This window comes from Geotrypetes seraphini, chromosome 18 (genome assembly GCF_902459505.1).
Source record: "Geotrypetes seraphini chromosome 18, aGeoSer1.1, whole genome shotgun sequence".
Classification (NCBI taxonomy): domain Eukaryota; kingdom Metazoa; phylum Chordata; class Amphibia; order Gymnophiona; family Dermophiidae; genus Geotrypetes; species Geotrypetes seraphini.
In genome coordinates, this window is record NC_047101.1 from 2441176 (window position 1) to 2468869 (window position 27694).

Below are 27694 nucleotides of genomic sequence, written 5' to 3' on the forward strand. Positions count from 1 at the left end.
CTGAACTATTGCCGACGTCAAAAGAATCAAATTGGTTTTATTGTGTCAGTAAATGTTGCTCTTTGTAGCCAATCTGTCTACCTCTGTGTAAATTTGCGTGTCTGTGTTCATATCTGTGTCTATATCGGTGAGCATATATGTGTCTATTTCTATTGATTGATGCCATTAAAATTACTTTGCTGCTCTAGGACTTTCCCATGAGAAGTTCTTGTCTACAATCACTGCTCTCATTCTACAACTCAACATCTATTTTTTGTACCCTCATTAAAGATTATCAGTACTCGTCGTAGGACAAGATTCTCAATGACCGTTCTCATGATTTGAAACTCCTTGCTTTTACACATAAGAGCGGAAACAAATTTAGAGAAATTTAAAGGGGCATTGAAATGTTTCATTTTTAAAGACGCTTTTGTACATTAATCTTACTTTTTCTTTTTTAACTTCTTTCTTCTTTTTATTCCTGTCAAAATGTATTCAGCAGTATTGAATTTGTCTTCCTTTATTCCCATTGTTTTTTTTGTTAATGTCTTCTTGCCTAAACTTTATTGTGGTTCCTGCTCTTTCCCTCTTGTTATTTGTCATTTTTCGCTTTGTATTTAGTTTGTATATGGCTTTGTTTTAATTTTGTATTCCCCCTTTTTTTACTATTGTATTTTATCTAGAATTCAAGATAGGCGTTTAATCAAATTTTAAATAAACTTCAACTTGATCAAATGGCTCACCTTTATCCGCATATTCATTCATACCTTCAAAGAAATGCAGCAGATTGACTAAATCCATGTTGGCTTTCTTTCATTAATCCATGCATACAAGATTTTGTCATTTTGTTCTTTATAATAATCTCTACCATTTTGCCCAGCACTGACATCAGCCTCACAGGCCTATAGTTTCCCAGAACACCTTGGAAAACATTTTAAAAATCAGCATTAAGTTGGCCACCCTCTATTTTCTGGTACTATGCTGCATTTTAATGAAAAATTGCAAATTACCAACAATAGATCTGCAATTTCATTTTTCATTTTTATCAGCACTCTGGGATGTATACCAACCGGTCCAGTTGATTTGCTACTGTTCAGTTTGTCCAAGAGGCCCATTTCATCACCTAGAGTTACAGAGATTTGTTTGAAAATCTCAGATTCATCAGAACTGAACACCATATCTTGCACCAGTAATGGTTAAGACAAAAGAACAAAATGTTACACAAAGGAGATGAAGCAGCAAAACAACAAAAACATTGTAGATATAGCATTGAAGATATAACATTGTAGATATAGCAGTCCCCAAATGACTTCAAAACAATAATCTTAAAAACCATCCAAAAAGGATATATATAGTCACAAGTGACACACAAGATAAAAGCCAACACAGGCCAACTTCTAGAAAAATGCCTTCCTCAGGGGTTTTATTGGGTCCTTGGCTTTCTTAATATAAAAAACATTAACAGTCACCAATAATCTTCTTCTTTGGCAGCCACTGTGTCTACCTCTATTGATGAATGTCAATAAAGTGATTCACTGCTCTCATTCTTATTTATTTAAAAAATTTTCCTAGGCGGCCTTACAAGAGTAACATACACAAAATGGAACAAACAAGGCATTTAGAAATATCTTAAATTACAGATGAGTAGTTACATCTTAAAACGCCATAGTTTCGTAGACCCTCACAGTACAGTTCATCATAAAACCAGCATTAGGCAATACATCTTTTATTGAAATGCTTCTCTAAATAGTGTAGTTTTAAGCATTTTGTGAACTTCTGAATATCAGATAGAGCCGTTAGCGGTCCAGTTAATTAGTTCCGCAGCGTTACTCCAATGATGGAAATAGCAGAAGTTCTTTTATTCTCATAATGCATTTACAATCAGGGTACTGACATTATGGTAAACCTAATCTTTTGGTGCTACTGTATCCAGAAATCTTGTTCTTTTAGCCACGGTATCTACATCTGTGTGTGTGTGCCGTGTCTGTATCTGTGAACATATATATGCCTACCTCTTTGTGTGTGTTCATATGTTTGTCTGTCTCTATTGACTGATCTCAACTTTGCTGCTTTGTGAGTTTCCTGTGAGAAATTCTTCTCTAAAATCAATGATCTCATTCTTCTATTTAGACTAACACCACAGGTGCCGGTCAAGTAAGTCCAAACTTGATTTCTTCTGATCTATTGCAAAAGTATAAAGTATTAAACAGATGGAACTTTATCAGAAAATATAGATCTCTGTAGCCACTGTGTCTATCTCTGTGTGAATTTGCATATCTGGGTTCATATCTATGTCGGAGTGGGTGAGCATATGTGTGTCTACCTCTATTGTTTGATGCCATTAAAGTGACTTTGCTGCTCTAGGACTTTCACATGAGAAGTTCTTCTCTAAAATCACTGCTCTAAATCTTCTCTTAGGCTCCTGCTGCTTCTGGTAATGTAAGTGCAAGCTTTTGTTTTTCTGAACTATTGCCGACGTCAAAAGAATCAAATTGGTTTTATTGTGTCAGTAAATGTTGCTCTTTGTAGCCAATCTGTCTACCTCTGTGTAAATTTGCGTGTCTGTGTTCATATCTGTGTCTATATCGGTGAGCATATATGTGTCTATTTCTATTGATTGATGCCATTAAAATTACTTTGCTGCTCTAGGACTTTCCCATGAGAAGTTCTTGTCTACAATCACTGCTCTCATTCTACAACTCAACATCTATTTTTTGTACCCTCATTAAAGATTATCAGTACTCGTCGTAGGACAAGATTCTCAATGACCGTTCTCATGATTTGAAACTCCTTGCTTTTACACATAAGAGCGGAAACAAATTTAGAGAAATTTAAAGGGGCATTGAAATGTTTCATTTTTAAAGACGCTTTTGTACATTAATCTTACTTTTTCTTTTTTAACTTCTTTCTTCTTTTTATTCCTGTCAAAATGTATTCAGCAGTATTGAATTTGTCTTCCTTTATTCCCATTGTTTTTTTTTGTTAATGTCTTCTTGCCTAAACTTTATTGTGGTTCCTGCTCTTTCCCTCTTGTTATTTGTCATTTTTCGCTTTGTATTTAGTTTGTATATGGCTTTGTTTTAATTTTGTATTCCCCCTTTTTTTACTATTGTATTTTATCTAGAATTCAAGATAGGCGTTTAATCAAATTTTAAATAAACTTCAACTTGATCAAATGGCTCACCTTTATCCGCATATTCATTCATACCTTCAAAGAAATGCAGCAGATTGACTAAATCCATGTTGGCTTTCTTTCATTAATCCATGCATACAAGATTTTGTCATTTTGTTCTTTATAATAATCTCTACCATTTTGCCCAGCACTGACATCAGCCTCACAGGCCTATAGTTTCCCAGAACACCTTGGAAAACATTTTAAAAATCAGCATTAAGTTGGCCACCCTCTATTTTCTGGTACTATGCTGCATTTTAATGAAAAATTGCAAATTACCAACAATAGATCTGCAATTTCATTTTTCATTTTTATCAGCACTCTGGGATGTATACCAACCGGTCCAGTTGATTTGCTACTGTTCAGTTTGTCCAAGAGGCCCATTTCATCACCTAGAGTTACAGAGATTTGTTTGAAAATCTCAGATTCATCAGAACTGAACACCATATCTTGCACCAGTAATGGTTAAGACAAAAGAACAAAATGTTACACAAAGGAGATGAAGCAGCAAAACAACAAAAACATTGTAGATATAGCATTGAAGATATAACATTGTAGATATAGCAGTCCCCAAATGACTTCAAAACAATAATCTTAAAAACCATCCAAAAAGGATATATATAGTCACAAGTGACACACAAGATAAAAGCCAACACAGGCCAACTTCTAGAAAAATGCCTTCCTCAGGGGTTTTATTGGGTCCTTGGCTTTCTTAATATAAAAAACATTAACAGTCACCAATAATCTTCTTCTTTGGCAGCCACTGTGTCTACCTCTATTGATGAATGTCAATAAAGTGATTCACTGCTCTCATTCTTATTTATTTAAAAAATTTTCCTAGGCGGCCTTACAAGAGTAACATACACAAAATGGAACAAACAAGGCATTTAGAAATATCTTAAATTACAGATGAGTAGTTACATCTTAAAACGCCATAGTTTCGTAGACCCTCACAGTACAGTTCATCATAAAACCAGCATTAGGCAATACATCTTTTATTGAAATGCTTCTCTAAATAGTGTAGTTTTAAGCATTTTGTGAACTTCTGAATATCAGATAGAGCCGTTAGCGGTCCAGTTAATTAGTTCCGCAGCGTTACTCCAATGATGGAAATAGCAGAAGTTCTTTTATTCTCATAATGCATTTACAATCAGGGTACTGACATTATGGTAAACCTAATCTTTTGGTGCTACTGTATCCAGAAATCTTGTTCTTTTAGCCACGGTATCTACATCTGTGTGTGTGTGCCGTGTCTGTATCTGTGAACATATATATGCCTACCTCTTTGTGTGTGTTCATATGTTTGTCTGTCTCTATTGACTGATCTCAACTTTGCTGCTTTGTGAGTTTCCTGTGAGAAATTCTTCTCTAAAATCAATGATCTCATTCTTCTATTTAGACTAACACCACAGGTGCCGGTCAAGTAAGTCCAAACTTGATTTCTTCTGATCTATTGCAAAAGTATAAAGTATTAAACAGATGGAACTTTATCAGAAAATATAGATCTCTGTAGCCACTGTGTCTATCTCTGTGTGAATTTGCATATCTGGGTTCATATCTATGTCGGAGTGGGTGAGCATATGTGTGTCTACCTCTATTGTTTGATGCCATTAAAGTGACTTTGCTGCTCTAGGACTTTCACATGAGAAGTTCTTCTCTAAAATCACTGCTCTAAATCTTCTCTTAGGCTCCTGCTGCTTCTGGTAATGTAAGTGCAAGCTTTTGTTTTTCTGAACTATTGCCGACGTCAAAAGAATCAAATTGGTTTTATTGTGTCAGTAAATGTTGCTCTTTGTAGCCAATCTGTCTACCTCTGTGTAAATTTGCGTGTCTGTGTTCATATCTGTGTCTATATCGGTGAGCATATATGTGTCTATTTCTATTGATTGATGCCATTAAAATTACTTTGCTGCTCTAGGACTTTCCCATGAGAAGTTCTTGTCTACAATCACTGCTCTCATTCTACAACTCAACATCTATTTTTTGTACCCTCATTAAAGATTATCAGTACTCGTCGTAGGACAAGATTCTCAATGACCGTTCTCATGATTTGAAACTCCTTGCTTTTACACATAAGAGCGGAAACAAATTTAGAGAAATTTAAAGGGGCATTGAAATGTTTCATTTTTAAAGACGCTTTTGTACATTAATCTTACTTTTTCTTTTTTAACTTCTTTCTTCTTTTTATTCCTGTCAAAATGTATTCAGCAGTATTGAATTTGTCTTCCTTTATTCCCATTGTTTTTTTTGTTAATGTCTTCTTGCCTAAACTTTATTGTGGTTCCTGCTCTTTCCCTCTTGTTATTTGTCATTTTTCGCTTTGTATTTAGTTTGTATATGGCTTTGTTTTAATTTTGTATTCCCCCTTTTTTTACTATTGTATTTTATCTAGAATTCAAGATAGGCGTTTAATCAAATTTTAAATAAACTTCAACTTGATCAAATGGCTCACCTTTATCCGCATATTCATTCATACCTTCAAAGAAATGCAGCAGATTGACTAAATCCATGTTGGCTTTCTTTCATTAATCCATGCATACAAGATTTTGTCATTTTGTTCTTTATAATAATCTCTACCATTTTGCCCAGCACTGACATCAGCCTCACAGGCCTATAGTTTCCCAGAACACCTTGGAAAACATTTTAAAAATCAGCATTAAGTTGGCCACCCTCTATTTTCTGGTACTATGCTGCATTTTAATGAAAAATTGCAAATTACCAACAATAGATCTGCAATTTCATTTTTCATTTTTATCAGCACTCTGGGATGTATACCAACCGGTCCAGTTGATTTGCTACTGTTCAGTTTGTCCAAGAGGCCCATTTCATCACCTAGAGTTACAGAGATTTGTTTGAAAATCTCAGATTCATCAGAACTGAACACCATATCTTGCACCAGTAATGGTTAAGACAAAAGAACAAAATGTTACACAAAGGAGATGAAGCAGCAAAACAACAAAAACATTGTAGATATAGCATTGAAGATATAACATTGTAGATATAGCAGTCCCCAAATGACTTCAAAACAATAATCTTAAAAACCATCCAAAAAGGATATATATAGTCACAAGTGACACACAAGATAAAAGCCAACACAGGCCAACTTCTAGAAAAATGCCTTCCTCAGGGGTTTTATTGGGTCCTTGGCTTTCTTAATATAAAAAACATTAACAGTCACCAATAATCTTCTTCTTTGGCAGCCACTGTGTCTACCTCTATTGATGAATGTCAATAAAGTGATTCACTGCTCTCATTCTTATTTATTTAAAAAATTTTCCTAGGCGGCCTTACAAGAGTAACATACACAAAATGGAACAAACAAGGCATTTAGAAATATCTTAAATTACAGATGAGTAGTTACATCTTAAAACGCCATAGTTTCGTAGACCCTCACAGTACAGTTCATCATAAAACCAGCATTAGGCAATACATCTTTTATTGAAATGCTTCTCTAAATAGTGTAGTTTTAAGCATTTTGTGAACTTCTGAATATCAGATAGAGCCGTTAGCGGTCCAGTTAATTAGTTCCGCAGCGTTACTCCAATGATGGAAATAGCAGAAGTTCTTTTATTCTCATAATGCATTTACAATCAGGGTACTGACATTATGGTAAACCTAATCTTTTGGTGCTACTGTATCCAGAAATCTTGTTCTTTTAGCCACGGTATCTACATCTGTGTGTGTGTGCCGTGTCTGTATCTGTGAACATATATATGCCTACCTCTTTGTGTGTGTTCATATGTTTGTCTGTCTCTATTGACTGATCTCAACTTTGCTGCTTTGTGAGTTTCCTGTGAGAAATTCTTCTCTAAAATCAATGATCTCATTCTTCTATTTAGACTAACACCACAGGTGCCGGTCAAGTAAGTCCAAACTTGATTTCTTCTGATCTATTGCAAAAGTATAAAGTATTAAACAGATGGAACTTTATCAGAAAATATAGATCTCTGTAGCCACTGTGTCTATCTCTGTGTGAATTTGCATATCTGGGTTCATATCTATGTCGGAGTGGGTGAGCATATGTGTGTCTACCTCTATTGTTTGATGCCATTAAAGTGACTTTGCTGCTCTAGGACTTTCACATGAGAAGTTCTTCTCTAAAATCACTGCTCTAAATCTTCTCTTAGGCTCCTGCTGCTTCTGGTAATGTAAGTGCAAGCTTTTGTTTTTCTGAACTATTGCCGACGTCAAAAGAATCAAATTGGTTTTATTGTGTCAGTAAATGTTGCTCTTTGTAGCCAATCTGTCTACCTCTGTGTAAATTTGCGTGTCTGTGTTCATATCTGTGTCTATATCGGTGAGCATATATGTGTCTATTTCTATTGATTGATGCCATTAAAATTACTTTGCTGCTCTAGGACTTTCCCATGAGAAGTTCTTGTCTACAATCACTGCTCTCATTCTACAACTCAACATCTATTTTTTGTACCCTCATTAAAGATTATCAGTACTCGTCGTAGGACAAGATTCTCAATGACCGTTCTCATGATTTGAAACTCCTTGCTTTTACACATAAGAGCGGAAACAAATTTAGAGAAATTTAAAGGGGCATTGAAATGTTTCATTTTTAAAGACGCTTTTGTACATTAATCTTACTTTTTCTTTTTTAACTTCTTTCTTCTTTTTATTCCTGTCAAAATGTATTCAGCAGTATTGAATTTGTCTTCCTTTATTCCCATTGTTTTTTTTTGTTAATGTCTTCTTGCCTAAACTTTATTGTGGTTCCTGCTCTTTCCCTCTTGTTATTTGTCATTTTTCGCTTTGTATTTAGTTTGTATATGGCTTTGTTTTAATTTTGTATTCCCCCTTTTTTTACTATTGTATTTTATCTAGAATTCAAGATAGGCGTTTAATCAAATTTTAAATAAACTTCAACTTGATCAAATGGCTCACCTTTATCCGCATATTCATTCATACCTTCAAAGAAATGCAGCAGATTGACTAAATCCATGTTGGCTTTCTTTCATTAATCCATGCATACAAGATTTTGTCATTTTGTTCTTTATAATAATCTCTACCATTTTGCCCAGCACTGACATCAGCCTCACAGGCCTATAGTTTCCCAGAACACCTTGGAAAACATTTTAAAAATCAGCATTAAGTTGGCCACCCTCTATTTTCTGGTACTATGCTGCATTTTAATGAAAAATTGCAAATTACCAACAATAGATCTGCAATTTCATTTTTCATTTTTATCAGCACTCTGGGATGTATACCAACCGGTCCAGTTGATTTGCTACTGTTCAGTTTGTCCAAGAGGCCCATTTCATCACCTAGAGTTACAGAGATTTGTTTGAAAATCTCAGATTCATCAGAACTGAACACCATATCTTGCACCAGTAATGGTTAAGACAAAAGAACAAAATGTTACACAAAGGAGATGAAGCAGCAAAACAACAAAAACATTGTAGATATAGCATTGAAGATATAACATTGTAGATATAGCAGTCCCCAAATGACTTCAAAACAATAATCTTAAAAACCATCCAAAAAGGATATATATAGTCACAAGTGACACACAAGATAAAAGCCAACACAGGCCAACTTCTAGAAAAATGCCTTCCTCAGGGGTTTTATTGGGTCCTTGGCTTTCTTAATATAAAAAACATTAACAGTCACCAATAATCTTCTTCTTTGGCAGCCACTGTGTCTACCTCTATTGATGAATGTCAATAAAGTGATTCACTGCTCTCATTCTTATTTATTTAAAAAATTTTCCTAGGCGGCCTTACAAGAGTAACATACACAAAATGGAACAAACAAGGCATTTAGAAATATCTTAAATTACAGATGAGTAGTTACATCTTAAAACGCCATAGTTTCGTAGACCCTCACAGTACAGTTCATCATAAAACCAGCATTAGGCAATACATCTTTTATTGAAATGCTTCTCTAAATAGTGTAGTTTTAAGCATTTTGTGAACTTCTGAATATCAGATAGAGCCGTTAGCGGTCCAGTTAATTAGTTCCGCAGCGTTACTCCAATGATGGAAATAGCAGAAGTTCTTTTATTCTCATAATGCATTTACAATCAGGGTACTGACATTATGGTAAACCTAATCTTTTGGTGCTACTGTATCCAGAAATCTTGTTCTTTTAGCCACGGTATCTACATCTGTGTGTGTGTGCCGTGTCTGTATCTGTGAACATATATATGCCTACCTCTTTGTGTGTGTTCATATGTTTGTCTGTCTCTATTGACTGATCTCAACTTTGCTGCTTTGTGAGTTTCCTGTGAGAAATTCTTCTCTAAAATCAATGATCTCATTCTTCTATTTAGACTAACACCACAGGTGCCGGTCAAGTAAGTCCAAACTTGATTTCTTCTGATCTATTGCAAAAGTATAAAGTATTAAACAGATGGAACTTTATTCAGAAAATATAGATCTCTGTAGCCACTGTGTCTATCTCTGTGTGAATTTTGCATATCTGGGTTCATATCTATGTCGGATAGTGGGTGAGCTATGTGTGTCTACCTCTATTGTTCTGATGCCATTAAAGTGACTTTGCTGCCTCCTAGGACTTTCACATGAGAAGTTCTTCTCTAAAATCACTGCTCTAAATCTTCTCTTAGGCTCCTGCTGCTTTTGGTAATGTAAGTGCAAGCTTTTGTCTTTTCTGAACTATTGCCGACGTCAAAAGAATCAAATTTGGTTTTATTGTGTCAGTAACTGTTGCTCTTTGTAGCCAATCTGTCTACCTCTGTGTAAATTTGCGTGTCTGTGTTCATATCTGTGTCTATATCGGTGAGCATATATGTGTCTATTTCTATTGATTGATGCCATTAAAATTACTTTGCTGCTCTAGGACTTTCCCATGAGAAGTTCTTGTCTACAATCACCTGCTCTCACTTCTACAACTCAACATCTATTTTTTTGTACCCTCATTAAGATTATCAGTACTCGTCGTAGGACAAGATTCTCAATGACCGTTCTCATGATTTGAAACTCCTTGCTTTTACACATAAGAGCGGAAACAAATTTAGAGAAATTTAAAGGGGCATTGAAATGTTTCATTTTTTAAAGACGCTTTTGTACATTAATCTTACTTTTTCTTTTTTAACTTCTTTCTTCTTTTTATTCCTGTCAAAATGTATTCAGCAGTATTGAATTTGTCCTTCTTTATTCCCATTGTTTTTGTTTTGTTAATGTCTTCTTGCCTAAACTTTATTGTGGTTCCTGCTCTTTCCCTCTTGTTATTTGTCATATTTTCGCTTTGTATTTAGTTTGTATTGGCTTTGCTTTTAATTTTGTATTCCCCCTTTTTTTACTCTTGTATTTTATCTAGAATTCAAGATAGGCGTTTAATCAAATTTTTATAATAAACTTCAACTTGATCAAATGGCCTCACCTTTATCCGCATATTCATTCATACCTTCAAGAAATGCAGCAGACTTGACTAAATCCATGTTGGCTTTCTTTCATTACTCATGCATACAAGATTTTGTCATTTTGTTCTTTCTATACTAATCTCTACCATTTTGCCAGCACTGACATCAGCCTCACAGGCCTATAGTTTCCCCGAACACCCTTGGAAACATTTTAAAATCAGCATTAAGTTGGCCACCCTCTATTTTCTGGTACTATGCTGCATTTTAATGAAAAATTGCAAATTACCAACAATAGATCTGCAATTTCATTTTTCATTTTTATCAGCACTCTGGGATGTATACCAACCGGTCCAGTTGATTTGCTACTGTTCAGTTTGTCCAAGAGGCCCATTTCATCACCTAGAGTTACAGAGATTTGTTTGAAAATCTCAGATTCATCAGAACTGAACACCATATCTTGCACCAGTAATGGTTAAGACAAAAGAACAAAATGTTACACAAAGGAGATGAAGCAGCAAAACAACAAAAACATTGTAGATATAGCATTGAAGATATAACATTGTAGATATAGCAGTCCCCAAATGACTTCAAAACAATAATCTTAAAAACCATCCAAAAAGGATATATATAGTCACAAGTGACACACAAGATAAAAGCCAAACACAAGCCAACTTCTAGAAAAATGCCTTCCTCAGGGGTTTTATTGGGTCCTTGGCTTTCTTAATATAAAAAACATTAACAGTCACCAATAATCTTCTTCTTTGGCAGCCACTGTGTCTACCTCTATTGATGAATGTCAATAAAGTGATTCACTGCTCTCATTCTTATTTATTTAAAAAATTTTCCTAGGCGGCCTTACAAGAGTAACATACACAAAATGGAACAAACAAGGCATTTGGAAATATCTTAAATTACAGATGAGTAGTTACATCTTAAAACGCCATAGTTTCGTAGACCCTCACAGTACAGTTCATCATAAAACCAGCATATGGCAATACATCTTTTATTGAAATGCTTCTCTAAATAGTGTAGTTTTAAGCATTTTGTGAACTTCTGAATATCAGATAGAGCCGTTAGCGGTCCAGTTAATTAGTTCCGCAGCGTTACTCCAATGATGGAAATAGCAGAAGTTCTTTTATTCTCATAATGCATTTACAATCAGGGTACTGACATTATGGTAAACCTAATCTTTTGGTGCTACTGTATCCAGAAATCTTGTTCTTTTAGCCACGGTATCTACATCTGTGTGTGTGTGCCGTGTCTGTATCTGTGAACATATATATGCCTACCTCTTTGTGTGTGTTCATATGTTTGTCTGTCTCTATTGACTGATCTCAACTTTGCTGCTTTGTGAGTTTCCTGTGAGAAATTCTTCTCTAAAATCAATGATCTCATTCTTCTATTTAGACTAACACCACAGGTACCGGTCAAGTAAGTCCAAACTTGATTTTCTTCTGATCTATTGCAAAAGTATAAAGTATTAAACAGATGGAACTTTATCAGAAAATATAGATCTCTGTAGCCACTGTGTCTATCTCTGTGTGAATTTGCATATCTGGGTTCATATCTATGTCGGAGTGGGTGAGCATATGTGTGTCTACCTCTATTGTTTGATGCCATTAAAGTGACTTTGCTGCTCTAGGACTTTCACATGAGAAGTTCTTCTCTAAAATCACTGCTCTAAATCTTCTCTTAGGCTCCTGCTGCTTCTGGTAATGTAAGTGCAAGCTTTTGTTTTTTCTGAACTATTGCCGACGTCAAAAGAATCAAATTGGTTTTATTGTGTCAGTAAATGTTGCTCTTTGTAGCCAATCTGTCTACCTCTGTGTAAATTTGCGTGTCTGTGTTCATATCTGTGTCTATTTCTATTGATTGATGCCATTAAAATTACTTTGCTGCTCTAGGACTTTCCCATGAGAAGTTCTTGTCTACAATCACTGCTCTCATTCTACAACTCAACATCTATTTTTCGTACCCTCATTAAAGATTATCAGTACTCGTCGTAGGACAAGATTCTCAATGACCGTTCTCATGATTTGAAACTCCTTGCTTTTACACATAAGAGCGGAAACAAATTTAGAGAAATTTAAAGGGGCATTGAAATGTTTCATTTTTAAAGACGCTTTTGTACATTAATCTTACTTTTTCTTTTTTAACTTCTTTCTTCTTTTTATTCCTGTCAAAATGTATTCAGCAGTATTGAATTTGTTTTCCTTTATTCCCATTGTTTTTTTTTTGTTAATGTCTTCTTGCCTAAACTTTATTGTGGTTCCTGCTCTTTCCCTCTTGTTATTTGTCATTTTTCGCTTTGTATTTAGTTTGTATATGGCTTTGTTTTAATTTTGTATTCCCCCTTTTTTTACTATTGTATTTTATCTAGAATTCAAGATAGGCGTTTAATCAAATTTTAAATAAACTTCAACTTGATCAAATGGCTCACCTTTATCCGCATATTCATTCATACCTTCAAAGAAATGCAGCAGATTGACTAAATCCATGTTGGCTTTCTTTCATTAATCCATGCATACAAGATTTTGTCATTTTGTTCTTTATAATAATCTCTACCATTTTGCCCAGCACTGACATCAGCCTCACAGGCCTATAGTTTCCCAGAACACCTTGGAAAACATTTTAAAAATCAGCATTAAGTTGGCCACCCTCTATTTTCTGGTACTATGCTGCATTTTAATGAAAAATTGCAAATTACCAACAATAGATCTGCAATTTCATTTTTCATTTTTATCAGCACTCTGGGATGTATACCAACCGGTCCAGTTGATTTGCTACTGTTCAGTTTGTCCAAGAGGCCCATTTCATCACCTAGAGTTACAGAGATTTGTTTGAAAATCTCAGATTCATCAGAACTGAACACCATATCTTGCACCAGTAATGGTTAAGACAAAAGAACAAAATGTTACACAAAGGAGATGAAGCAGCAAAACAACAAAAACATTGTAGATATAGCATTGAAGATATAACATTGTAGATATAGCAGTCCCCAAATGACTTCAAAACAATAATCTTAAAACCATCCAAAAAGGATATATATAGTCACAAGTGACACACAAGATAAAAGCCAACACAGGCCAACTTCTAGAAAAATGCCTTCCTCAGGGGTTTTATTGGGTCCTTGGCTTTCTTAATATAAAAAACATTAACAGTCACCAATAATCTTCTTCTTTGGCAGCCACTGTGTCTACCTCTATTGATGAATGTCAATAAAGTGATTCACTGCTCTCATTCTTATTTATTTAAAAAATTTTCCTAGGCGGCCTTACAAGAGTAACATACACAAAATGGAACAAACAAGGCATTTGGAAATATCTTAAATTACAGATGAGTAGTTACATCTTAAAACGCCATAGTTTCGTAGACCCTCACAGTACAGTTCATCATAAAACCAGCATATGGCAATACATCTTTTATTGAAATGCTTCTCTAAATAGTGTAGTTTTAAGCATTTTGTGAACTTCTGAATATCAGATAGAGCCGTTAGCGGTCCAGTTAATTAGTTCCGCAGCGTTACTCCAATGATGGAAATAGCAGAAGTTCTTTTATTCTCATAATGCATTTACAATCAGGGTACTGACATTATGGTAAACCTAATCTTTTGGTGCTACTGTATCCAGAAATCTTGTTCTTTTAGCCACGGTATCTACATCTGTGTGTGTGTGCCGTGTCTGTATCTGTGAACATATATATGCCTACCTCTTTGTGTGTGTTCATATGTTTGTCTGTCTCTATTGACTGATCTCAACTTTGCTGCTTTGTGAGTTTCCTGTGAGAAATTCTTCTCTAAAATCAATGATCTCATTCTTCTATTTAGACTAACACCACAGGTACCGGTCAAGTAAGTCCAAACTTGATTTCTTCTGATCTATTGCAAAAGTATAAAGTATTAAACAGATGGAACTTTATCAGAAAATATAGATCTCTGTAGCCACTGTGTCTATCTCTGTGTGAATTTGCATATCTGGGTTCATATCTATGTCGGAGTGGGTGAGCATATGTGTGTCTACCTCTATTGTTTGATGCCATTAAAGTGACTTTGCTGCTCTAGGACTTTCACATGAGAAGTTCTTCTCTAAAATCACTGCTCTAAATCTTCTCTTAGGCTCCTGCTGCTTCTGGTAATGTAAGTGCAAGCTTTTGTTTTTCTGAACTATTGCCGACGTCAAAAGAATCAAATTGGTTTTATTGTGTCAGTAAATGTTGCTCTTTGTAGCCAATCTGTCTACCTCTGTGTAAATTTGCGTGTCTGTGTTCATATCTGTGTCTATTTCTATTGATTGATGCCATTAAAATTACTTTGCTGCTCTAGGACTTTCCCATGAGAAGTTCTTGTCTACAATCACTGCTCTCATTCTACAACTCAACATCTATTTTTCGTACCCTCATTAAAGATTATCAGTACTCGTCGTAGGACAAGATTCTCAATGACCGTTCTCATGATTTGAAACTCCTTGCTTTTACACATAAGAGCGGAAACAAATTTAGAGAAATTTAAAGGGGCATTGAAATGTTTCATTTTTAAAGACGCTTTTGTACATTAATCTTACTTTTTCTTTTTTAACTACTTTCTTCTTTTTATTCCTGTCAAAATGTATTCAGCAGTATTGAATTTGTTTTCCTTTATTCCCATTGTTTTTTTTTGTTAATGTCTTCTTGCCTAAACTTTATTGTGGTTCCTGCTCTTTCCCTCTTGTTATTTGTCATTTTTCGCTTTGTATTTAGTTTGTATATGGCTTTGTTTTAATTTTGTATTCCCCCTTTTTTTACTATTGTATTTTATCTAGAATTCAAGATAGGCGTTTAATCAAATTTTAAATAAACTTCAACTTGATCAAATGGCTCACCTTTATCCGCATATTCATTCATACCTTCAAAGAAATGCAGCAGATTGACTAAATCCATGTTGGCTTTCTTTCATTAATCCATGCATACAAGATTTTGTCATTTTGTTCTTTATAATAATCTCTACCATTTTGCCCAGCACTGACATCAGCCTCACAGGCCTATAGTTTCCCAGAACACCTTGGAAAACATTTTAAAAATCAGCATTAAGTTGGCCACCCTCTATTTTCTGGTACTATGCTGCATTTTAATGAAAAATTGCAAATTACCAACAATAGATCTGCAATTTCATTTTTCATTTTTATCAGCACTCTGGGATGTATACCAACCGGTCCAGTTGATTTGCTACTGTTCAGTTTGTCCAAGAGGCCCATTTCATCACCTAGAGTTACAGAGATTTGTTTGAAAATCTCAGATTCATCAGAACTGAACACCATATCTTGCACCAGTAATGGTTAAGACAAAAGAACAAAATGTTACACAAAGGAGATGAAGCAGCAAAACAACAAAAACATTGTAGATATAGCATTGAAGATATAACATTGTAGATATAGCAGTCCCCAAATGACTTCAAAACAATAATCTTAAAAACCATCCAAAAAGGATATATATAGTCACAAGTGACACACAAGATAAAAGCCAACACAGGCCAACTTCTAGAAAAATGCCTTCCTCAGGGGTTTTATTGGGTCCTTGGCTTTCTTAATATAAAAAACATTAACAGTCACCAATAATCTTCTTCTTTGGCAGCCACTGTGTCTACCTCTATTGATGAATGTCAATAAAGTGATTCACTGCTCTCATTCTTATTTATTTAAAAAATTTTCCTAGGCGGCCTTACAAGAGTAACATACACAAAATGGAACAAACAAGGCATTTGTAAATATCTTAAATTACAGATGAGTAGTTACATCTTAAAACGCCATAGTTTCGTAGACCCTCACAGTACAGTTCATCATAAAACCAGCATATGGCAATACATCTTTTATTGAAATGCTTCTCTAAATAGTGTAGTTTTAAGCATTTTGTGAACTTCTGAATATCAGATAGAGCCGTTAGCGGTCCAGTTAATTAGTTCCGCAGCGTTACTCCAATGATGGAAATAGCAGAAGTTCTTTTATTCTCATAATGCATTTACAATCAGGGTACTGACATTATGGTAAACCTAATCTTTTGGTGCTACTGTATCCAGAAATCTTGTTCTTTTAGCCACGGTATCTACATCTGTGTGTGTGTGCCGTGTCTGTATCTGTGAACATATATATGCCTACCTCTTTGTGTGTGTTCATATGTTTGTCTGTCTCTATTGACTGATCTCAACTTTGCTGCTTTGTGAGTTTCCTGTGAGAAATTCTTCTCTAAAATCAATGATCTCATTCTTCTATTTAGACTAACACCACAGGTACCGGTCAAGTAAGTCCAAACTTGATTTCTTCTGATCTATTGCAAAAGTATAAAGTATTAAACAGATGGAACTTTATCAGAAAATATAGATCTCTGTAGCCACTGTGTCTATCTCTGTGTGAATTTGCATATCTGGGTTCATATCTATGTCGGAGTGGGTGAGCATATGTGTGTCTACCTCTATTGTTTGATGCCATTAAAGTGACTTTGCTGCTCTAGGACTTTCACATGAGAAGTTCTTCTCTAAAATCACTGCTCTAAATCTTCTCTTAGGCTCCTGCTGCTTCTGGTAATGTAAGTGCAAGCTTTTGTTTTTCTGAACTATTGCCGACGTCAAAAGAATCAAATTGGTTTTATTGTGTCAGTAAATGTTGCTCTTTGTAGCCAATCTGTCTACCTCTGTGTAAATTTGCGTGTCTGTGTTCATATCTGTGTCTATATCGGTGAGCATATATGTGTCTATTTCTATTGATTGATGCCATTAAAATTACTTTGCTGCTCTAGGACTTTCCCATGAGAAGTTCTTGTCTACAATCACTGCTCTCATTCTACAACTCAACATCTATTTTTCGTACCCTCATTAAAGATTATCAGTACTCGTCGTAGGACAAGATTCTCAATGACCGTTCTCATGATTTGAAACTCCTTGCTTTTACACATAAGAGCGGAAACAAATTTAGAGAAATTTAAAGGGGCATTGAAATGTTTCATTTTTAAAGACGCTTTTGTACATTAATCTTACTTTTTCTTTTTTAACTTCTTTCTTCTTTTTATTCCTGTCAAAATGTATTCAGCAGTATTGAATTTGTTTTCCTTTATTCCCATTGTTTTTTTTGTTAATGTCTTCTGGCCTAAACTTTATTGTGGTTCCTGCTCTTTCCCTCTTGTTATTTGTCATTTTTCGCTTTGTATTTAGTTTGTATATGGCTTTGTTTTAATTTTGTATTCCCCCTTTTTTTTACTATTGTATTTTATCTAGAATTCAAGATAGGCGTTTAATCAAATTTTAAATAAACTTCAACTTGATCAAATGGCTCACCTTTATCCGCATATTCATTCATACCTTCAAAGAAATGCAGCAGATTGTCTAAATCCATGTTGGCTTTCTTTCATTAATCCATGCATACAAGATTTTGTCATTTTGTTCTTTATAATAATCTCTACCATTTTGCCCAGCACTGACATCAGCCTCACAGGTCTATACTTTACCAGAACACCTTTGGAACACTTTTTAAAAATCAGCATTAAGTTGGCCACCCTCTATTTTCTGGTACTATGCTGCATTTTAATGAAAAATTACAAATTACCAACAATAGATTTGAAATTTCATTTTTCATTTTTATCAGCACTCTGGGTATATCATCCAGTCCAGTTGATTTGCTACTGTTCAGTTTGTCCAAGAGGCCCATTACATCACCTAGAGTTACAGAGATTTGTTTGAAAATCTCAGATTCATCAGAACTGAACACCATATCTTGCACCAGTAATGGTTAGGACAAAAGAACAAAATGTTACAGAAAGGAGATGAAGCAGCAAAACAACAAAAACATTGTAGATATAGCATTGAAGATATAACATTGTAGATATAGCAGTCCCCAAATGACTTCAAAACAATAATCTTTAAAACCATCCAAAAAGGATATATATAGTCACAAGTGACACACAAGATAAAAGCCAAACACAGGCCAACTTCTAGAAAAATGCCTTCCTCAGGGGTTTTATTGGGTCCTTGGCTTTCTTAATATAAAAAACATTAACAGTCACCAATAATCTTCCTCTTTGGCAGCCACTCTGTCTACCTCTATTGATGAATGTCAATAAAGTGATTCACTGCTCTCATTCTTATTTATTTAAAAAATTTTCCTAGGCGGCCTTACAAGAGTAACATACACAAAATGGAACAAACAAGGCTTTTAGAAATATCTTAAAGTATAGATGAGTAGTTACATCTTAAAACGCCATAGTTTCGTAGACCCTCACAGTACAGTTCATCATAAAACCAGCATTAGGCAATACATCTTTTATTGAAATGCTTCTCTAGATAGTGTAGTTATAAGCATTTTGTGAACTTCTGAATATCAGATAGAGCCCTTAGCGGTCCAGTTAATTTGTTCCGCAGTGTTACTCCAATGATGGAAATAGCAGAAGTTCTTTTATTCTCATAATGCATTTACAATCAGGGTACTGACATTGTGGTAAGCCTAATCTTTTGGTGTTACTGTATCCAGAAATCTTGTTCTTTTAGCCATGGTATCTACATCTGTGAGTGTGTGCCGTGTCTGTATCTGTGAACATATATGTGCCTACCTCTTTGTGTGTGTTCATATGTTTGTCTGCCTCTGTTGTTTGATCCAAATACAATGAGTTGCTGCTTTGTAACGTTCACATGAGAGGTTATTCTCTAAAATCACAACTGTAAATCTTCTCTTTAGCATCAAGCTGTTCCTTTTCACACAAGTCCAAGCTTTTGTTTTTCTGAAGTATTGCCAAAGTCAAAAGTATTGAATTGGTGTTATTCTATCAGAAAATCTTGCTCTTTGTAGCCACTCTATCTACATCTCTGTGTGTTTTAGTGTCTGGGTTCATATTTGTGTCTGTGAGCAAATGTTTGTACCTCTAGTGTGTACATCTGTGTTCATATGTTTGTCTGTCTCTATTGTTGCTCTATGACACTCCCATGAGATGTTCTTCTCTAATATCACTGTTCACATTCTTCCCTTTAGGGTGGAAAAGGGGTAAGTCCAAGCTTTTGTTTTTCTGAAGTATTGTCAAAGTCAAAAGTATTGAATTGGTGTTATTCTATCAGAAAATCTTGCTCTTTGTAGCCACTCTATCTACATCTCTGTGTGTTTTAGTGTCTGGGTTCATATTTGTGTCTGTGAGCAGATGTTTGTACCTCCAGTGTGTACATCTGTGTTCATATGTTTGTCTATCTCTATTGTTGCTCTATCACACTCCCATGAGATATTATTCTCTAATATCACTGTTCACATTCTTCCCTTTAGCATGACCATAAGGTAAGTCCAAGCTTTTGTTTTTCTGAAGTATTGCCAAAGTCAACAGTATTGAATTGGTGTTATTTGTGTCTGTGAGCAGATGTTTGTACCTTCTGTGTGTACATCTGTGTTTATATGTTAGTCTATCTCTATTGTTGCTCTATCACACTCCCATGAGATATTATTCTCTAATATCACTGTTCACATTCTTCCCTTTAGCATGACCGTAAGGTAAGTCCAAGCTTTTGTTTTTCTGAAGTATTGCCAAAGTCAACAGTATTGAATTGGTGTTATTTGTGTCTGTGAGCAGATGTTTGTACCTTCTGTGTGTACATCTGTGTTTATATGTTAGTCTATCTCTATTGTTGCTCTATCACACTCCCATGAGATATTATTCTCTAATATCACTGTTCACATTCTTCCCTTTAGCATGACCATAAGGTAAGTCCAAGCTTTTGTTTTTCTGAAGTATTGCCAAAGTCAACAGTATTGAATTGGTGTTATTCTATCAGAAAATCTTGCTCTTTGTAGCCACGGTACATCTCTCTCTGTGTGTGTGAGTGTCTGGCTTCATATCTGTGTCTGTATCTGTGATTGTATGTCTGTCTAAATCTCTGTGTGTGTTCATTTGTTTGTCTGCCTCAGTTGATTGATCCTAATACAGTGGGCTGCTGCTTTGTAACGTTCTTCTCTAAAATCTCTGCTCTAAATCTTCTCTTTAGCCTCATCCTCCTCAGATAAGTCCAAGCTTTTGTGTTTTTGAACTATTGTTAAAGTCAAAAGTATTGAACTGGTGTTATTGTATCAGAAAATCTTGCTCTTTGTAGCCACGGTATCTACATCTGTGTGTGTGTGTGTGTGAGTGTCTGGCTTCATATCTGAGTCTGTATCTGTGATTGTATGTCTGTCTAAATCTATGTGTGTATTCATTTGTTTGTCTGCCTCTGTTGATTGATCCCAATACAGTGAGTTTCTACTTTGTAACGTTCCCATGAGAGGTTCTGCTCTAAAATTACTGATAGTTCTTCCCTTTAGGGTGTGTGGCAGGGACATTTGGTTCGGCCAGAGTGACACACTCAGGGCCCCGTGCCACAAGAAGTAAATGTTTGTGAACTGGACTCCGCAGGTGGTTTCCACACCCACTGCTGTTTTCTTAGCTGAGTGCATAAATAAAGTTCACCACACTGGGTTTCAAAACAAAAACCAGTTCTCAGTTTAATTCATGTGGCTTCATCAAAGTCAAATTCATGTCAGATGGCAAAAATGAGCAATAATCAAAAATAGGATTCTTGTGCTTTAGTGCTCTCAATAGTTCAAATAAGAATCTAGTTTCCAGGCTCAGGCAAACTTACAAACTTTGCCATACACAGAAGAAAAAGAAAAAAAAAAGCAAACCTAGAAGATCTGGGTTTTTTCCACACACAGTGCTAATACAGCAGCCCCGTCCTGGGCTTGCCGGTGGCTCTGCTCTTCAGGAGAGAAAAAAAAACATAATCCAAAACAGAGATATCACTCCCCTTCTGTAAGGCTTCACTGCTGTAATCTTTCATAGAACAGTCCTGGGGGCAAGCAGTGCTGAAGAAACAGCTCTGATCCCAGAGGAAAAAAAATAAAACCCAAAGAAACTTTTCCTTTCCCTGGAACCCTCCCCAGAGCTCCAGTTCTCACAGGTGTGTCAATTTGAAAGACCAGTTCTGGGTTTGTAGCCACTTCCCTGGGTCACACAATCCCCAAGCATAAAACATACAAAAAGGCAAAAAACACAGGCTTTCCTTTTCCTCCTGTTCCTCAGGTGCTAGCACAACACACTCACAAAACAAAGTATAATTCTAAAAAAATTAGGAAACTTCCCACCTGCTGTGCTGGGGTTACAACTCCATGCTGTCCTCTCCCTCCAGCTCTGAAGGTGAGCTGCTTTTCCACTGCATGGGGACGTGTGAACAAGTTTTCTCCCCAGAACTCCCTGGCTCTGGGCTAACGTCTTCCATTTCCCAATCAGCCAGCTGGTGTGGGATAGCCATTGAGGGCTCCCTGCTGCTTCCCCTGCCTCTGGTTGCTATCGGAGTAAAAGGGTTTGCCTTAACATACCCCACCCTCGTAGCTGGTTGCCCCAGTCCCTTGGGTGGCGCTTGTTTGCATCGGAGTTATTGCACTGTTGTGAGCTCTGGGGCCCTGACTGCTGCTAGCATGCTGTTGTTGGGTCGACTGTCTCCTTAACCTTGTCTCTGAACAGGTTATCTCCTGTGCATGGTGCAATTGCTAGAGACTCGTGGTAGTCATCATGAAGCGCCGGGGCACAAAGCTAGGCTAAGCGCTGGGCTAGGATGGCTGCTCCCCCTGTGCGGCTGGATTTTTCAAAGATGTCAAAGGCTGCCTTGAAGAGGTGCTTGCTGCATTCCTCTAACTCATGGAGGAGGGGTGAGAGAGTCTACTGGACTACTGGTGGCGACCTGGAGGCCCTGTTTTATATTTCTCTCTATGGCCTCCTGATAAAGCTGCATCTGGATCTGGCGTTGGAGGGGGGTCATGCTGTCTTGTTTCTCTTGAGCGCCGAGGCTACCAAAATGGACTTGTGTGAATGCTGTGGTTTGTCGAATCCTGGGACCAGAAGGATGTGGTACTTCACTTCCAGTCTCTTAGATGTTGGTTGCCCTGAGGAAGAGGTCTGCCAAATCTTGTCTAAACTGAACTAAACTAAACCTTAAGTTTGTATACCGCATCATCTCCATGGAAGTAGAGCTCGACACGGTTTACAGGAATTACTAAAGAAAGGAACTCCAAAGGGAAGAAGAAGGGCTTGGTGGAAAGGAAAGAAGGAGGGGACTAAGTAGGGTGGAGAGGGAGGGAGTGGTTACATTTTAGAGAAAAGCCAAGTTTTCAAATGTTTTCTGAAGCGTTGGAGGGAGGGCGAACTTCGAAGAGGGGCAGATAAGCTGTTCCATAGCTCGGTGATCTTGAAGAAGAGGGATGTTCCAAGTTTTCCTGTATGGGAGATGCCTTTTAAAGAGGGGAATGATAGTATGAATTTGTCTCTGCAGTCCAGGAGGTTTTTGAGGACCAGAATCTCCACTGCCTGCCTCGAGTTGTCCAGGCATTGTAGGAGTCTGTCTTGGGTTCTGGTGGTCCACCCACATGGATCTGGAGAAGGGCTGTGAGTTTCTAGAGGAACTTGGGTTAGGTTAGGTCCTCATTTTTTTTTTTGGGGGGAGGGGGTTGTGGGTTGTGACTCGTGGGCATGGCTGAAGGCTGGTTTGCTGCTCCTTGTTCTGTCTGCTGATTGGCTGTTCCTCTGTTGCTTAGGTGCATGGCTTTCCACTGGAACATGCCATGCTGTTGGGCATTGGGGGAGTGTTGCCCGCTGAGAGAGGAGCTGGGTCAGCAGGAGGATTAACTGCTGCTGCTGGACCAACTCTGGTGGTTTGCAGGTTCATGTGCTGCTCCGCTTGACTGGTTGGGTGGCTCTACATACCCTGCTGACATTCTCTGGGGTCATTCCTGTGAGTGGCTGAGCCTGCAGAGAGGGGCAGGATGCACCCCTTGTCTGTGCCAGTGTCCCTGGCTACATTATCTGCTATGCCTGGAGGCAGAGGAAGAATGGTGATGGTGCCTCTTGCGTGGGCTTCTACTGCTGTGATTGTAAACTTTTCTGAGCAGGGACTGTCTATTGTAAGTTAAACTGTACAGCGCTGCATACGCCTTTACTTCTGGCTGTGAGCTGTGGAAAAGCACTTTCTGCCCAAGTTCCTGAGGCTGAGGAGTTTCAACCCCCATCATTGGGGAGGCGTGGTCTGACATGCCGCATCACTGATGACATCAGCGCCCACACTCTGTGGAGAGCTCCCCGGGACTGCCCCTGTTGCCAGGGAGGAAGGGAAAGTCTGTGCTGCAATTGGTTGCCAGCAGTTTCCATCATGGCTGGTGGTTGAGGAAGGAAGGAGGGACACTTCTGGAATTGGTTGCCAACTGCCCTGCACATGGCTGAACTCCGGAGCTTAATGGAGTTCTCAGAGAGGGAAGAAATAGGGAAAGGCAGACTCAGGTGCTGCAGAGGTTTTTCCCGACATGAGGGTCATCCCAGGGATGGGGGTGGTTTCAGGGAGGTGGTAGAGGTCTGCTGGTCCCCATGAGGGAAAGAAACATTGAGTTTCTTTTTTTCAGATCGGGAGGTTGGAGGGGCATAACCCTCATGGCTGCAGGAGTTCTCAGAAGTTTTCCAAAGCAGGCAGATAGGGGGAACCGCTATCGTCTGCATACAGGGACTTACCTTGTTCATCTGCCTGCAGGGGCTCAGGGCAGGATGCAGACAGTGGGGGAGTTGCTGGGCCAGGACATCCTGGAGGCTCCTAACCTCTGCCGATTTTACATCACCCGTTGCTGCCTTCCGATCAGGCTGGCTCGTGCAGGCTGATTTGCAGGCTTCTCTCCTTTTCATGGAGTTTCTCAATGCCCTCTTCCTCAGCATGCTTGCTCGCGAAAACAGGCTGGCACAATGCAAGAAGGGCTGGTCTTCGTGCGCCAGATCCAATCAGCGGACGTACAATTCATGAGGATCCAGTGCATTCATCCTTCTCCTGCATCCCAGGCATTTCTTTGATGATTCAGGCATCTTCAAGTGATGAGTAGAAAAGTTGTAATGGAGATCTGTAGAAAATCCCACCAATGGGAACGGGTGGAGACTAAAGACTGGGGATTATGGGGAAGCAGGAGGAAATGGGTGGTGCTCGGGCCTGCCCAGTGGGGCCCTGGACACTGCACGTGTTCAGAGAGAGAAAAAAATCTCTGTAAGCTATAGGAGAGCTTATCCGAAAATGGGAGCTGATGGGACATTACCCATATATGACTGACTCATCCTGCTTGTCCTAGGACAGGGAGGACAGGGGTAGGCAATTCCGGTCCTCGAGAGCCAGAGCCAGGTCAGGTTCTCAGGATATCCACAATGAATATGTATGAGACGGATTTGCATGCACTGCCTCCTTGAGATGCAAATCTATCTCATGCATATTTATTGTGGATATCCTGAAGACCTGATCTGGCTTCGGCCCTACCCCTATCCTAGGTAGTGGCGTACCCCTTCTTCTCTAAAATCACAACTCTAAATCTTCTCTTTAGCCTCAAGCTGTTCCTTTTCATATAAGTTCACGTTCTCTCCGAGATCTCCGAGAATCTCAGAGAGAGCGTGAACTCACAAGCCTTGAGCATGCGCAGATGCTCAAGGCCCAGCAAGAAGAGGAGGCCGATCTTCGGGCACCGGCACCAACGCACAGGACATGCAGGTGCCGGTGCGGTGCCCAGGCCCGGATGACAGTAAGAAGCGGCGGGGGGGGGGTGCCCAATCGTGATGGGGGTGCTGAATCATGACGGGGGGGTGCAGAATCACGACGGGGGGGGGGTGCTGAATCGCGGGGGGGGGGGGCGGATAGCAGGAAGGGGAGGGGGCTGGATTGCGGGGGGGAGGGTGCCGGATCGCAGTGGTGGCCTTCAGGGGGAATAATGGCGGTTCTCGTGGGGGAGGATAGAGCAGCGCCGCTGGCCTCGGGGGGTGGGAACGTATCAAAGCGAGTTTCCATTATTTCCTATGGGAAACTCGCTTTGATAAACGAGCATTTTGGATTACCTGCATGCTCCTGGAACGGATTATGCTCGTAATCCAAGGTACCACTGTATATATCTAGCATGCACACTCTCGCCGCGTGTTCCCTGATCCCTGATATGCGCGGCTGCTCGAGTTGTTCCATCTTCTCCTCTCCTGCAACTTCCTGTTTCCGGTTGCGTCAGAGGAGAATATTGAACAACTGAGCAGCGGCTTTTTGAACACGTGCGGCTGGGCGATAAAGAAAACCGGCAAACTCTGCATCTGAAGTGAGGTGCAGGGAGGGAGATGGCAGAACGCAGCGATTGGGTGGATGGGGGCTGCTGGACCACGTGATCGCGCGTGTTCCTGGCTCTTATGCTTGTCTATTTCCTTGTATAAAACTGACAAAAGATTGTAAGCCCACTTTTGCCAGCCAGAGATGAATGCCAGCTCACTACAGTTATAACTTATTTTAGAAAGAACATGGGGATAAGAGAGAGGTTAGACACATGTAAAATACCTCTGAGCATATTATCACTATACCATACGAAGTATGTTAGAGGTTTCAATTGCCCTGGACTTATGTGAACTCATGTTGCTCCCTACTCGATGGCTTTTCTCTCCCTATAGTTAGCTAAGTCTGTGTAATCTTACCTGCACTTCTGTAATGTGCTTTACATTGGGATCCCAATAAATTCAATTGGTATCTGCAGTCTGTATAAAATCTTGCAGTGTACGGTGCTGAGTATGCCTAGTACTATAGCAATGATAAGTAGTAGCAGTAGCACAAATCATGTACTTCCACAAGCCAGTTAAAGAATCTTTATCCTTCACAAACAACAATCCAGTCAATCTCCCTCTCCCATGCATGCCAATTAGTGATCAACCAGCCCTTACCCCTTGCAACTACTCCCTCCATTTCCCAGCTAGGCCTCAGACTCACTTACCTTCTTTTCTAGGGTCATAGAAGTGGGAGCCTTTCCTCCTTGCACTGTGTGGCTCTTTGTGAATCTGAGCTACACAGTGCAGGAACTCTCACAGTAGTCTCAGGTTTTCAAATCACACAACACTAACTTGAGAATCCCTGCAATGCACAACACAACACAGCGCAGCACAATGCACTGAGCAAAAGCTCCTGTTCTAGTAGCTAAAAAAAATCATTTCTTTTTATTTTTAAAGTAAGAGGGAGGAAGGTAGATAGATAGATAGGCCGCGCGCGAGGAGCTGAAGGGTGGTAGAAAGAACAGATGGTGAAGTAGGAAGGAAGTATGGTGGTAGAAAGGAATAGAACAGACATTGAAGGAGGGTGGACAGGAACAGACCCTGAAGGGAAATGTGGAAGACAGAGTGGGGAGAAGACAGATGCCAGACTATGGGGGAGCGGAGGGAAGAAGATGGGTGCCAGACAAATTGGGGGGAGGGGTGAAGGGAGAGGCATAGTAACGGAGCAAATGGCAGACGCAGAGAGAAGACACACAGTGGATGGAAGGAATTGAATGAGAAGATGAGTAAAGCAGAAACCAGACAACAAAGGTTGAAAATTTATTTTATTTATTTTCTTTTTTTTTTTTTTTTTTTGCTTTAGGATAAAGTAGTATATTAGTTGTGTTGATAAAAATTTATAAACAAAGCCCTGCCAGTTGAACATCTCTTTCTCTAGTTCAGCAGCCAGAACTTTGATTTATAAGGAAGGCATAAGCTAAATATTGCAGTACTTATATGGATGCTGCGGGGACGGTGACGGGGCGGTGAAGGGGATGGTGGTGACAGTGCCGGGCAGTGAAGGGAATGGCGGGGACGGGGTGGTGAAGGGGACGGTGGGCTGGGGACGGGGCAGTGACGGGGTCAAATTTTTTCCCCGTGTCTAAACTAAACTAAACTAAATCTTGGGTTTATATACCGCATCATCTCCGCAGATGGAGCTCGACATGGTTTACAAGGTTAGGGAAGGAACGGAACTCCAATGGAATTATATAAGTAAGAAAGAAGAGAGGTTAGGTGTGAGAGTGCCACGAAGGGGACGGGGTTATGTTTTGGAGAAGAGCCAGGTCTTCAGTGTCATTCTCTAGTTCTTCTCTAAAATCACAATTCTAAATCTTCTCTTTAGCATCAAGCTGTTCCTTTTCACGCAAGTCCAAGCTTTTGTTTTTCTGAAGTATTGCCAAAGTCAAAAGTACTGAACTGGTGATATTCTATCAGAAAATCTTGCTCTTTGTAGCCACTCTATCTACATCTCTGTGTGTGTGAGTGTCTGGGTTCATATTTGTGTCTGTGAGCAGATGTTTGTACCTTCTGTGTGTACATCTGTGTTCATATGTTAGTCTGTCTCTATTGTTGCTCTATGACACTCCCATGAGATGTTCTTCTCTAATATCACTGTTCACATT

At 38.5% G+C, this 27694-nt stretch overlaps 1 protein-coding gene across 30 annotated transcripts in view; it reads left to right on the plus strand.

Annotated features, from left to right (window-relative positions):
• LOC117351583 (mucin-21-like) overlaps nucleotides 1-27694 on the plus strand; it is a 62261-nt gene that overhangs the window by 12337 nt on the left and 22230 nt on the right. For 14 of the 30 annotated variants that reach the window (XM_033927040.1, XM_033927051.1, XM_033927049.1 and 11 more), the window contains 16 exons: nucleotides 2110-2133; nucleotides 2398-2418; nucleotides 4551-4574; nucleotides 4839-4859; nucleotides 6991-7014; nucleotides 7279-7299; nucleotides 9432-9455; nucleotides 9726-9746; nucleotides 11889-11912; nucleotides 12178-12198; nucleotides 14308-14331; nucleotides 14596-14616; nucleotides 16725-16748; nucleotides 17013-17033; nucleotides 19463-19474; nucleotides 19745-19756. In XM_033927040.1, coding sequence (XP_033782931.1) covers nucleotides 2110-2133; nucleotides 2398-2418; nucleotides 4551-4574; nucleotides 4839-4859; nucleotides 6991-7014; nucleotides 7279-7299; nucleotides 9432-9455; nucleotides 9726-9746; nucleotides 11889-11912; nucleotides 12178-12198; nucleotides 14308-14331; nucleotides 14596-14616; nucleotides 16725-16748; nucleotides 17013-17033; nucleotides 19463-19474; nucleotides 19745-19756 — 339 coding nt within the window. Of the gene's footprint in view, nucleotides 1-2109; nucleotides 2134-2397; nucleotides 2419-4550; nucleotides 4575-4838; nucleotides 4860-6990; nucleotides 7015-7278; nucleotides 7300-9431; nucleotides 9456-9725; nucleotides 9747-11888; nucleotides 11913-12177; nucleotides 12199-14307; nucleotides 14332-14595; nucleotides 14617-16724; nucleotides 16749-17012; nucleotides 17034-19462; nucleotides 19475-19744; nucleotides 19757-19954; nucleotides 19967-20164; nucleotides 20177-27694 lie in introns of all 30 variants that reach the window. The other 16 variants (XM_033927048.1, XM_033927064.1, XM_033927041.1 and 13 more) reach the window with 15 other exon arrangements.